This window comes from Zeugodacus cucurbitae, chromosome 2 (assembly GCF_028554725.1).
Source record: "Zeugodacus cucurbitae isolate PBARC_wt_2022May chromosome 2, idZeuCucr1.2, whole genome shotgun sequence".
In the NCBI taxonomy this organism is placed as follows: Eukaryota; Metazoa; Arthropoda; class Insecta; order Diptera; family Tephritidae; genus Zeugodacus; species Zeugodacus cucurbitae.
Window position 1 is genome coordinate 48331689 of NC_071667.1, and position 14313 is coordinate 48346001.

A 14313-nucleotide genomic window follows, 5' to 3' on the forward strand; every position below is an offset into this window, starting at 1 on the left:
TATGGAAATAAAATTTGGTATGAAGGATCGCACTATGAAGGGGCATATTTGGATGTAATTTTCTTGGGGAAGTGGGCGTGGCCCCGCCCCTTACTAAGTTTTTTGTACATATCTCGCAAACCAATAGAGCTATATAAACCAAACTTTCTGCAGTCGTTTTTTTTTAGCCACTTCCGAATGCAGTCCAAAAATGAAAGAAATCGGATAATAACCACGCCCACCTCCCATACAAAGGTTAGGTTGAAAATTACTAAAAGTGATTTAACTCACTAACGAAAAACGTCAGAAACACTAAATTTCACATAAGAAATGACAAATGAAAGCTGCACTCAGATTTTTTTACAAAATGGAAAATGGGCGTGGCGTCGCCCACTTATGGGTCTAAAACCATATCTCAGGAACTACCCGACCGATTTCAATGAAACTTGGTTTGTAATAGTTTCCTTACATCCCAATGATATGTTGTGAAAATAGGCCAAATTGCTTCACAACCACGCCTACTTCCTATATACCAGAACTTTGAAGACGATCTGAATCGTTTACTTTACAATATATAAAGTAAGTACTAGTGAAGATATCGATGCAGAACTTTGCACAAATACTATGTTAATAATGTGGCAGCTCCATTCTAAAAATCGCCGAAATCGGACCATAAGTTTTTAAGGCCCCATATATCGAACATCTAACCTAATATTAGGGTTTCCAACTTTCAATGGACATAATATATCACATATATGACGACTATGTGGGTCAAATTGTGTATTATATAACATTAATAAAGTTAAATAAATAAATTGCGAGAGTATAAAATGTTCGGTTACACCCGAACTTAGCCCTTCCTTACTTGTTTAACATATGTTCTATTTTGAGGGCTACTGAGACTCATTTAGCCATGCTGGCCCTCCACCTAAGCGAATATATGATATTATTACGTATACGCCATGACCTACACACTATCTTCTCGAGTCAAACTAATCGCATGTTTAAGCCAAAAATAATCAGTTTACCTTATTTCTAAAAAAATTATGAGCATTAAATTGCCGCTAAACCTGATATAGAAATTTAAATGATAGACTTAAAATTAATATTTTTTGTTTCGTTCTAAGGCGTGTGTGTTTGATTCATCATTACAGTAACTTAAAACCATTAATTACTCAGAATAAATTCATAACATATTATCTTTCATTAACGAAATATATTAAAATTAAATTTGCTCCAATATTTTCTCAATCTATAAATCACTGCTGAAATATATGTGTATGGTCACGTGAATTCTTTTCCCCGCCAACAAAATTAACGACATATGACGCTATTTTATTTATAGAATGTTTATTTAACATTTGTATTAGAAAATCTTCACACAGATTTGAGCCAAAACAGCTAAACTTTTTTGTTTACACATTCATATTTTTATTTCTATTACAATATAGTAAGCATACGAATGTGCACATGTACATACCCGCACTTAAGTATTCCCCATAATTACATTTATTTACAATCGTATATTATGCCGCCACCTGGAAGTTAATTCTAATTTTGTTGCATACAATGTTTGCGGTCAAATGTTTACAAAATATGTATGGTCTGTGTTGGTACATATGTGGATGTAGAGAAGTGTTAGTGGACGATATATGAAGAGACTCGGTTATGAGTAGTAACAAAGAGCAAAATAACATTTTTTGGGTATGTTATGAACGCTTTTAAAAGTCGAGAATACGAGACAAGAAATAATGTTTCAACCCGATACGCAAAACCACGACTTGTTTCACATATCATAATAAAATATAATACAATAATAATAATATAATATTCATGTAAATGAGCGATTTGTCAATTATCTTAATAAATTTAAAGCCTTTTCGCACAAGAGTAAATTTAATCAGCCTTTGCTCGATTAAAGAACTATTTAAGTTCGATTTACCAAACAAAAGATACATATTATTTTATTACATTAATAGACAAATCGAGTTGGAACTGGAATGCAACTCTACGGGTCCTCGCTAGAAATTGGGTTGTGCTAATTGATCATATAACAATCAGCTGATGGAACTAACATATTTCTTTTCGCGTTATATAGCCTTTTCTCATAGCCAATTTATTATATAATTAAGAAATTAATTTTTGCCTTTCAACTCCTTTAATTTACCCAAACTGCGACTATGTACCGGGCTTTTCACCAGCTGACAAGCTAAAGGGATTATCGGCATTAAGTATTAATGAACAATAATAATAATTTCTACAACAACCTTACGTTACTAATAATTCAGAGAAGTATAAAAGAGCTATCATTATGAAGATGACAATGTGGCAATAGTAGTTGATTGGAAACCCCTAGGTGCAAATCCAAGCTTCCCAAAAACTGATTTTGTTTTCTTATTCTTTTTATTATCCTAAATAATAGCAAGGCAAAGATGAAATGAAATATGATCAGTTCGCCAAAACTAGTGCAACCAATATTTTAAAGGCTAAAAAGAGCCCATAAATCGATCACATTAACTTAGGAAGTACATATTTTCACTTTTATTCGGATAAAAGTGAAAGTGTGAAGTTTTATTTGAACAGAATATAAGAAAAGCAAGAAAGAGGTGGAGACTCAGAGAAAACATTCCATTTTATAAACACAAGTAGACGAATTGGTTGATATATGTATGAACAAATGAATACTAGAAAAGTGATTGAAAATCGAAGCTTAGAAATTACAGATTTGCTATTTTTAATACTTTGTAACCACGAAATATGTATATATGTATGTACATAATCCAATACACATGCAAAAACTTTAGAAACTTTTCATTTTATGCTTTCAGCGAATTTCAATGGGAAATTACAAAATCAACAAGCGACCAAAAGGCACTAAAAATTTACATAATTCCGAAAGCCGCTTACAATTTTACACCTTTATGAGTACCAATGTGTTTCATGAAAAGGTGAAGCTGGCAAAAATAACCGATGACAAGGTATAAATTCATCAGAAAGCTGCAAAGACAACAGCAACGAATCTAAACAAAAGCAAAGTGTGTTTACGTTAATAATGTCCAAAGTAGAGGCGACAAAGCAAAACCTAGAAACAAAATTCATCAAAAGACACTCACCCACATAATAGGCAAAAAGCCAAATGTTAAAGAAATAAATTGAGATTCATATATACACACAGAAATTTCTACGGCATTAAAATGCTCGACTCACACATACCTACAACGGCAGTGAGTGACGTTGGGAGCAAACAGTCCTACAATGGCGACGCTTTTGCTGAGTTCGAGAGTAGTGGAGTCGGGTCGGGCATCGTCATTGCCAATGAAAATACTCGTGTTGATTTCGGCGGTTTAGCGGAGGGCCTGCAAGATAATTATTCCCAACTTATCGGCACCGCATCGGCCATTGATTGGTGCAATCAATCACTGTTACTCTATGGACTAAATAACTGTAGTATGAATACTAACGGTGAAAATAACGATACAATGGCGTAAGTACAAGATAAAACAAAGCCGAATTGGGTTTATTTTAGTTTTTAGTATTTTATTTGTTAGACTAACGTGTTAGTACACCATTCATACTATAATTAAGTTCATAAAAATACATAAATACATAGAACCTTACAGCCATAGGATACACCCCACCTATAAGATACCCACATTAACAATACTCGAACAATTAAAGCCAAATTGATTATTTGGTCGAGGGGGACCTTTAGCCAAGGACAGCTTCACTTCGCCTTCCAAGCGCAGAGCAGATCTCCTTGTTTATTTGCCGCCACCTCCGTTTATTGCTACTCTGGCAATAAATGCTCTGAACTGAATTATTGCTTTGCAATGGAGAAATGGTAAGCATTCATTCAATTAAGGTCTAAATTTCATAGCATTGTTCACAACTGGTCTAGTTTTATTTTTTATTTTAGTTTATTTATATAGCATAAGAACGTCAGCATCATCGCTTTCGTTTGGCGTATGAAATCCTGAATATATTACCGTTGATATTATCATGCTGAAAAACTGGCATTTAAGTTTGGAGCCACGATCGTTGGATGAAAAGATTTTGTTCTTTCTGACTCTGGTGTAGACATAATTCTCCAGCAGAATTAACCTGCTGAAAAAATGCTTCATTAAAAACACAGATGTTTCCGGTTTTTCACCGCGTGTTACACTGCAATAATCTATTTGTTCTTCGGTATTCTAAATATTGAGAAATAAAATATATTTTCCATCATATTTTCTAAATCCCATTCCGCATTGCATTATAACTTTTCGAAGCTATAGCAATAATACAAAATGCTTCACAGTAAATCAAACCAAGAGGAGCATGAGAACTACTGATACACAATAGAAGAATAAAAATGACAACTGCATAAAAAAAATTGCCTGCAGCTTGAACGGAAATTGACGGTAATTCAAAATTATTCAAAAACATATTCTATTATTACCTATTTTGCCATTCCTACAACTTCTGTCGTCAATTCAATTTTCAATGCAAGTAACGAATTGTCAATGATGGAACAATGAAAATGCTAAAATTGCAAAATTAGAATGCAAATCAGTTTAAGGTATGACAACATTAAACATACCACGAAAGTGCTTTATTAAAGGTTTAAAATTTTCCACATATTCACGGAGGCACTAGTTTAAAGCGCGGCAGGAAACAAAGCGTGAAGATGTGTAGTGTAATGCACACACATTTACATACTTTTTACGAGTATATGCTCACCTCACATACTATGCATATACATTAAAATTAACAAAAGTGCGCTGTATTCGCATTCTCAGACTTGTATGTGACGTGTTTTAATGTGAAAGTGGCTGGTCATGGCCCCGTAGCGACACATTAAACACGCCTTGCTAGACTTAATTGCAACATTTGCATAACTCCTTCGCAGCTGCCGGTCCTACGAGATCTTATAACAATATTTATTACACCTTAATAGCTGGAAAGTAGGAACTTTAAATTACTTTTATATTCTGATAAGCAAATGAACATAACTTGAAGAAGTAATATCAAACGCAACTGGATGTACTTAGATACCTCCAGCTCTGGTGAACCCTAGGTTTTATGACTGCTTTGGCATGGTGCAAAAATACTTACCGGAAAGATGCTGGCCGCAGTTTTCATGGCTCACATCTGCTCCATTATAATGTCATTCAATTAAGTTAAAAAAACTGCAGCCCCCTCCACCATAATGTCGAAAATTTACCTTAATTTTCAGAATTTTAGTAATTTCCTGTCGAATTTAAGATGGGGGTATGGGGCATATATGTATCACGCACATCGAGCAAAAAGAAATTATGATGAGAATATCATCGCGGGATCCCTCATAATTTTTGTTTATATACTAGCCATATATTGGCAAAATATAAGCAAATAAAAACAAGTAAGGAAGGACTAAGTTCGGAAGTAACCGAACATTATAAACTCTCGCAATTTATTTATTTAAAATTATTAATATAACACAGAATTTGATCCACACACACGGCATAAAGTCCATTAGGAAACAAAAATCAATATATATAGTACATGGGGGCTGGATAATTCATGAACCGATTCCAACTATTTTTGCCATCTACCTACATTCTATCCAAGATTATATGCTCACTAAATGTTGCTTGCTTTATATATTGTAAAGTAAACAATTTAGATCGACTTCAATGTTCTGGTTCATGTGAAGTAGGCGTGGTTGTGAACCGATTTGAACTATTCTTATAAAAAATCATTGGAATTGGTCGAATGGTTTCGGATATATGATTTTTGACACATAAGTGGGCGGAGCCACGCCCATTTCAAACTTTGTATACCAATTTGGGTGAAGCTTTTCTTCTAGTCTAGGTTTCTAGTATTTTTCCTTAGTGAATTAAAGCATTTCTAGTAGTTTTCAACGTAACCTATGTAGGGGAGGTGAGCGTGGTTATAATCCGATTTCTTCCATGAACCATAATGGAAAGTGGCTAAAACAAACGATTGTAGAGAGTTTGGTTGATATAGCTTTAGTTGTTTATGAGATATGTGCAAAAAACTTAATTGTGGGCAGGGCCACGCCTCTTTTGCCAAAAAATTACAACCAAATATGACCCTTCCTAGTACGATCCTTTGTACCAAATTTTACTTTTATAACATTATTAATGACTTAATTATGACACTTTATATGTTTTTGAATTTCGGCGTGACAATGGTCCGATTTCGCTCATTTTCGATACCAACCTGCTCAGGGTGCTAAGGAATAAGTGTACCAAGTTTCATCATGATATCTCATTTTTCACTCAAGTTATCGCTTGCACGAACAGACGGACAGACGGATTTCAACTCCACTCGTCATACTGATCATTTATATAAATATAATGACTAACTCCTTTATTTTTAGGTGACACAAACTTTTGCAAGTTTGTTGCGAGAGTATTAATATAAAAAAGTAAGGAAAGGCTAAGTTCGGGTGTAACCGAACAATTTATACTCTCGCAATTTATTTATTTAACTTAATTAATATTATATAATACACAATTTGACCCACATATTCATCATATATATTGTATAAAGTCCATTGAAAGTTGGAAAACCTATGGTCCGATTTCGCCGATTTTTATAATGGGGTTGCCACACTATAAACTTAGTATTTGTGCAAAGTTCTGCACCGATATCTTCACTAGTGCTTCCTTTATATATTGTAAAGTTAACGATTCAGATCGTCTTCAAAGTTCTGGTATATTCAAAGTTGGCGTGGTTGTGAAGCGATTTGGCCTATTTTCACAACATATCATTGGGATGTAAGAAAACTATTACAAACCAAGTTTCATTGAAATCGGTAGAGTAGTTCCTGAGATATAATTTTTGACCCATAAGTGGGCGACGCCTCGCCCATTTTCCATTTTGTAAAAAAATCTGAGTGCAGCTTCTATCTGCCATTTCTTATGTGAAATTTAGTGTTTCTGGCGTTTTTCGTCACTGAGCTAACTCACTTTTAGTAAATTTCAACCTAACCTTTGTATGGGAGGTGAGCGTGGTTATTATCCGATTTCAACTATTTTCATGGTGTGTGGTGGGGTACGTAAGAGAACTGACTGCAGAAAGTTTGGTTTATATAGCTTTATTGGTTTGCGAGTTATATATAAATAACCGATTTGGGGGCGGGGCCACGCCCACTTTCCCAAAAAAATTACATCCAAATATGCCCCTTCCTAGTGCGATCCTCTATTCCAAATTTTACTTTTATAACTTTACTTATGGCTTAGTTATGACACTTTATGTGTTTTCGGTTTTCGCCATTTTGCGGGCGTGGCAGTGGTCCGATTTTGCCCATTTTCGAAAGCATCCCAAAAAGTTGCTTCTTCTAATTAGAAACCTTTTAATATGGCATATCAAAATCAAATCCATTTTTTTTTCTTCCAAATTAAGCAGCACAAATAAATCATCTTAGAATGAAGAATTTATTTTTTGCGTAATTGAGAGATCCTTTAATATCGTAACACCTACTTTTGCACGCCAAATACCATTCAATCAATGGCGGAATATTAATTGCCATTAAATCACAGCGGTGCATTTGTTATTACACCTTGCGTGTCTGCCACACTGTCTGGTTTGTGGTGCGCCATATGTTTGCCTAGACAATTTTACGAACATTATTGTGTTTTCGTATTTGTCTTCACATTGTCTTTCATATACTGAAATAACAAAAGTTTATTATTGTTGATCCACACAAAAACGTGATTCTAAGAAAAATCGGAAATATTCATAAAAAGGACAAAATTTAAATAAGAAAATCAAATAGAATATGATTTGTCGTTTAAGAATACGATTATATTCAATATTGTACTATTAGTCTTGGCTTTTCTATTTTGTTTTTTTTTTTTAATGCATTTCTATATTATAAGTTTTCCGAAATAACAAATATTCGTTTTCACGAAAACCTCTTATACCGATCAAGCAAATGTGTTACATTGAGTACCTTAAATAACGAACATCGGGGATTTGTAAGTACTCGATTTAACGAACAACAGACATCAAATCAAATCGTGGTAAAAGTAGAATTAAAACTATAAGTTGAAAAAATTTTTAAGAAATATGCAAATTAAAAAAATGAGTACAAGAAAAATATTGAATTTTATAGAAAAACTTAAAATTATTGATCAGCACCAAATTGAAATATAAGTGCAGGATTTGTTTAAATAATTAATTGAAAAATATCCACCTGAATTGGTCCATTTTGGAAGAAATTAGCTTATGAAATAAATGCATACTCTTCAGAGCGCCAGGGAGAAAATTTCCAAGGAAGGAGTGGCTGAAACTTACGTATTGATTGACTTCTACTTCTATATTCAATTCACAAGTTGTACATTAATTTCACTTAATTGTCTTAATGGTATGTGTTTAGTAAACAGTTGGAGCTTTCATCTTTCAAGCAAAAACAAATGATTTTATTTGATTCGATGTCACTTACGTCAGTCCGAAATTGGGGTTTTTGTTAGAATATGGAGCTGCTAATATGTCATTTCACAAAGCTTATTTAATTTACATGGATGTCTTAGTATATCTAATTTTTGGAAATATTGTAATATTACTCACGAATATCCACGGCGTATACGTTACAATAATAAATAAATAAAAACATGCGCTCTTGATAGGTATAGAGGCAATATTTTGACTTTGTTAATACGCAATTTAAATTAATTATTAAATTTACAAATATAAATAAATAATAAATATACAGGTGTTTCTCTACACCTTGTTGTACTTTACATGAAATTTCAATACTGCATGAAATGACCGTTTCTGACAGATTAATTATACATATATATTTATATATTTCTAAGACAAAATTTATAAAAAATCAATCAAAAATCTTGAAAGAGAAAAGAACAAACAGAACATTATAATGCCCTGTCACTCATACCTCTATTTACCATATAGATACATATGTACATACATATATTATTTTACAGAATGAATGGAATGTGATTCATTTGTAACGCCTGTTATTTAGTTATTTCTTCCTAACCAATCCATTTTTTCTTTTCTCTCTCTATGCAGGGACGATGATATATCATTCATATTGCCATGGTGGCGCCAGGTCCTGTGGTCTATACTATTCGGTGGCATGGTTTTAGTGGCGACGGGCGGAAATTTAATTGTGGTTTGGGTTGTTATGACGACAAAAAGAATGCGAACCGTTACCAATTATTTCATAGGTGAGTAAAGGTGGATATAAACCATTAATGCAAATAATCAATTTCATAGTGGTTTACATAGTAATATAGTGAACACGATATCCGATTTTAAACTTCATATTTAGATTTAAATATATCACATACACGTTATAAATACTACTCACTCGTATATAAAGGAATTTTTAGTAGACAATCTACATGATAGAGCGTTAATTGAATTTGTCTGTCTACATAAGTACTTGGTGCGTCAACAGCCGCAGGCAATGTCAATAGCCATCATAAAATTATCCTCCACTTTATTGTATTGTTGTTATTTATATTATATAATACACAATTTGACCCACATATTCGTTATATATGTTATATAAAGTCCATTGAAAGTTGGAAACCCTAATATTAGGTTAGAAGCACCGAGGTCCTATGTATGTCATGTTCGATATATGGGGTCTTGAAAACATATGGTCCGATTTCGGCGATTTTTAGAATGGGGCTGCCACACTATTAACATAGTATTTGTTCAAAGTTCTGCACCGATATCTTCAGAAGTGCTTACTTTATATATTGTAAAGTAAACGATTCAGATTGTCTTCAAAGTTCTGGTATATAGGAAGTAGGCGTGGTTGTGAAGCGATTTGGCCTATTTTCACAACATATCATTGGGATATAAGGAAACTATTACAAACCAAATTTTATTGAAATCGGTCGAGTAGTTCCTGAGATATGGTTTTTGACCCATAAGTGCGCGATGCCACGCCCATTTTCCATTTTGTAAAAAAATCTGAGTGCAGCTTTCATCTGCCATTTCTTATGTGAAATTTAGTGTTTCTGACGTTTTTCGTTAGTGAGTTAACCCACTTTAAGTAATTTTCAACCTAACTTTTGTATGGGAGGTGGGCGTGGTAATGATCCGATTTCTTTCATTTTTAGATTGTATTAGGAAGTAGCTAAAAAACGACTGCAGAAAGCAACCTTCCTATGGTGCCAAGAAATAAGTGTGCCAAGTTTCATCAAGATATCTTAATTTTTACTCAAATTACAGCTTGCACAGACGGACGGACGGACGGACAGACAGACATTCGGATTTGAACTCCACTCTTCACCCTGATCACTTTGGTATATACACTGGTGGTCACATAATTAAGGACACTCCGTTTTCTTTTAAAATATTGGTTTATTTTATAATTTAAAAGCGACATATTTTTTTAAACTTCAGTTACCATATTTATTATCTTCTAAGGTATAAATTTATTGAAAATTTAACGAACAAATTGTTTCCCATCTGAACCAAATAAATTAAACTTGGATTCATCGCTCAACAGTATTTGTTTCCAAAAATCTAAGGGTTTTCCGATATACTCCTTTGCAAATTTAATACGACTCTTTAAGTTTTTGTTTGATACGTGCGGTTTTTTTCTTGCGATTCAAGAAGACGACATCTGATGGTTCGTGTTGATACATTGTTGGTCAGTTGATCCTTTATCGTGCCAAGAATTTGCCTGGAAGTTAAAAAAGGATTCGCCTTGCAAACTCTACAAATTACACGATCGTCCTTTGAAGTAGTTTTTCTGGGCCGTTTTTTTTTTCTTATTTTACTCCCTGTCCTCCGTGATGAATCAAAGCATTGTGAACCATTGATTTTGGGCATAAAAGTTCCTTCGCTACGGCTCTAATGGACATTTTTTCCTTCACGTACTTGTAAATAATCATTTTCCTCAATTCTGGAGTACAACTCTTTTTTCGACCCATATCTAACAGTTATTTTATTTGATATTGAATATTTAGTTAATATACAAATGATTTATACAACTTACCGCAAGTTTTTGTGTTAAAATAATAAAAAATCCAATAAAAAAATTGGTGTCCTTAATTATGTGACCAAGCACAAGCACACTCAAAATACAATAAATTCATCAAACCGCCGAATTTTAGTAAAACTGTCTAAATTTGTCACTCAAAAACGTGCTACATTTTTGAGCACAGTTATAATATACCGTTGCAATTTACATTTTAAATTTAGGCGAAAATTTAGTGCTAAAAACATTGAACTGAAACGCGTGTTTTACTCAACTTTATTTTGTCCCTAATTATGTGGCCACCAGTGTATAACCCTATATCTAACTCGTTTAGTTTTGGGTGTTAAAAACACCGTTATGTGAACAAAACTATAATACTCTCTTTAGAAACATTTGTTGCGAGAGTATAAAAAAACGAGTCGAAGAACCTATTTGACTACATATTAATGGAAAGGGGTGATTTATAGGATGTTTGGCTGGAGGTTCTTAATGCGAAATTGTATAAAACTTCCCCAAGGTTGCTAAAGTGCTTATAAATAAATTTTCACACATGCCATGGCATTACGGAATATACCTTTGCGTAGAACTTAAAAGAGAAAAAAGACTTACAACTATGCTATTAACACCCAGTGAAATATATATAAAGGTAACCATATTTTCTTTAAAAACTAAATATAATGGCATACTTATAGCGTTTTCTTTTCTCAAAAAAATGTAACATTTACTCTGTCCTGTACTCGGGTTTTCAAATTGTGAGTGAAAGTTAACCAGCATAATAGGAAGACATTTTATTTTTCTTTTATCGTTCAAAAAGGTAATGCAGCATATGAATAGTGTTGATGTATAAAAAGGAAGCATTTTCATCGAGATGAAAATAAAACGCTATTAGAATTATTTTTTTATAATTGGTTATTTATTATTTATTTAATAATTTATTTATTCATCCCTAATTCTGGATAAACACCAACAAAAGTCCCAAGGAAAAATCGAATAAGCAAATTTCCAAAAAAAAAATTAATCTAAGTTCGCCACTAACTTCTTTAAAGAAAATCTGGTTACCTTTATATATAATTCGCTGAATGTTTTATGGGGATCTATGAAGATGAATAAGGAAGAACGTCAGAAAGATCGACGTACCATCAGTAGTTTGGTTTTAATAAGATAATGATTCGAAGCGCTCTGCCCATGTAGTTAGGGAGAGGACAAGTTAAACAGTTATCAGATATGAAAGAGAATTTCTGGGCAGAAGTCATGTCAAAGTTACTGAATATGTATCCAAGAAACAATGATAACATAAAAAGTGATATAAGGAAACCCAAAAATCAATTGAATCCATCCCACGAAGTATTCGAGCTGTAATAGATGATTGAGGTAGATACTGAGGTAGACGAAGGTATTATTTAATATTAATTTTCCAAATATTTTTTTAGTGTATTAAGTTTTTAAACAATTAATTGTAGTGTGTGCTCAATTCTGTGATATGAATTTCCTTATATCTAATTATTAATTACACTGTACAACACTCGGCTGGGAGTTGAACCTAAATATCTTTTTGAGGCAATTATATCGCTTTTGGAGGCTAACTTCGAAAATCGAGGCACATGTTTTTTACTTATCACTCAATCTGCCGAAAAATCATAATTGGCCCAATACTTTATAAATTAAGGATTCATTTAAAACCCGCTTTTAATTAATCATATCGAAGTTTTAGAAGACATTGCTAACTAATATAAATTGATAGAATAGTACAGAACAACATATTGAATTTTACCACAATTACTTACATGTTGGTCGATCTATTTATTAGAGCTTAGGGGAAAAGGTGGGCCAATGACATATTTTTTTAATCTAGCCCAAATTATGTTATCGTAAAAAAAATATACCAGCATACTTTCATTATCAGTTATTTACAGATATATATTTTATTAATCCAGCCAGAAGAGCATAGACCTAGGTAGAATTACAAACGGGTTTCGATTTCATCATCAAGCCTTTAACAGCAATTTCTTCGCAATTGCATGTCTTTCTCAATTCTTTCAACGCTTTTTGTGCAAAATTTCAATGATTTTTCGCCATTACGTGTCAGGTAAATCACCGCAAATTGACTTTGAAGGTGTGTAGCTATGTAAATTTATTCACCTTACAAAATGGTAATAAACACTCGCTTGTATGGAATACTAATAGCTAAAGCAACGAAAAAAACCGAAAATGACTCCACACACGCGAGGGTTACTTGAATGCAAACAAAATAAAAATTGAAGGTTTACAAAACTGGTACCAGATTATTAATCTGAGTTGTACTTGTATTTTATACGGGTTTTAATCTACGTAATATTATTTATAAATATGCCCTAGTAGTGCACTCCGAAATATTGGTTTATCCTCTCTAATGAATTACTTAAAATTCTTTTTCCGCACTTTCTACGCAGTGAATCTCTCCATTGCGGATGCCATGGTATCCAGTCTGAACGTGACGTTCAATTATATTTACATGCTGGACAACGATTGGCCTTTCGGTGAACTCTATTGCAAAATATCGCAATTTATAGCAACATTGAGCATAAGTGCTTCGGTGTTTACACTAATGGCGATATCCATCGACAGGTGAGTTAATAAACCACAGCGAAGGGCTACAGTAAAGTGCGATGGAAATAAAATTAAATATTGCTCCTCTTCCATGGTACATGACACGCAAGTAACCTGTATATACATTGCCATATAGGCACTCTATAGCAACACTTAGCCACTATCAGCCTACTTTTAACCTAACTATCACTACCGTTCACGTTCTCTAACCCGGCACTTCGTTTCAGATACGTTGCCATTATGAAGCCGCTGGAACCGCGTATGAGCAAGCGATGCAATCTGGGCATTGCCGCGTTCATTTGGATAGCCTCAATTACGATTTCATGCCCCATGCTGCTCTTCTTTACAACCGGCGAGGTTGAATTGAAGGATGGCACCCGAATTGTGTGCTACGCCGAATGGCCTGATGGTCCCACGAATCATTCGCAACAAGAATATGTGTAAGTATATATGTACATATGTGATGTGTCATAAAAGAGAGGTGGAATATATGCATAGGTATGAATGGTAAACATTTGAACATGTGTCCTTAAAACTCAGCTAAACTCAACTAGCACTAAAGCAAATGCGAATTCCACACGCTCAAGTTTTGTTTGAATATCTCAAAATTTTGGCTTATAGCTGAGGCTTAATTTTTAGAATCTTTAAATTCAGGCCCAATTACACTCTCCGAAGTGTAAATATAAATAGTCAAGCAGTTTTTCAAAAACACATGCAATTACATTTTATACTAACTCTTTACTTAACTTTATATTCAGACGCAATCCCAAATCCCAAAACAATAAGTCTGACGC

General features: G+C 33.5%; 1 protein-coding gene across 4 annotated transcripts in view; it reads left to right on the plus strand.

The window, feature by feature from the left end:
- The window catches only part of LOC105218138 (tachykinin-like peptides receptor 99D), a 41940-nt gene that overhangs the window by 14801 nt on the left and 12826 nt on the right, over positions 1-14313 (plus strand). For 3 of the 4 annotated variants that reach the window (XM_029044001.2, XM_054226076.1, XM_029044002.2), the window contains 4 exons: positions 2808-3463; positions 9004-9161; positions 13363-13537; positions 13747-13959. In XM_029044001.2, coding sequence (XP_028899834.2) covers positions 3174-3463; positions 9004-9161; positions 13363-13537; positions 13747-13959 — 836 coding nt within the window. In that variant the 5' untranslated portion in view covers positions 2808-3173. Of the gene's footprint in view, positions 1-2807; positions 3464-3599; positions 3821-3895; positions 4380-9003; positions 9162-13362; positions 13538-13746; positions 13960-14313 lie in introns of those variants that run through there. The other variant, XM_054226077.1, reaches the window with a different exon arrangement.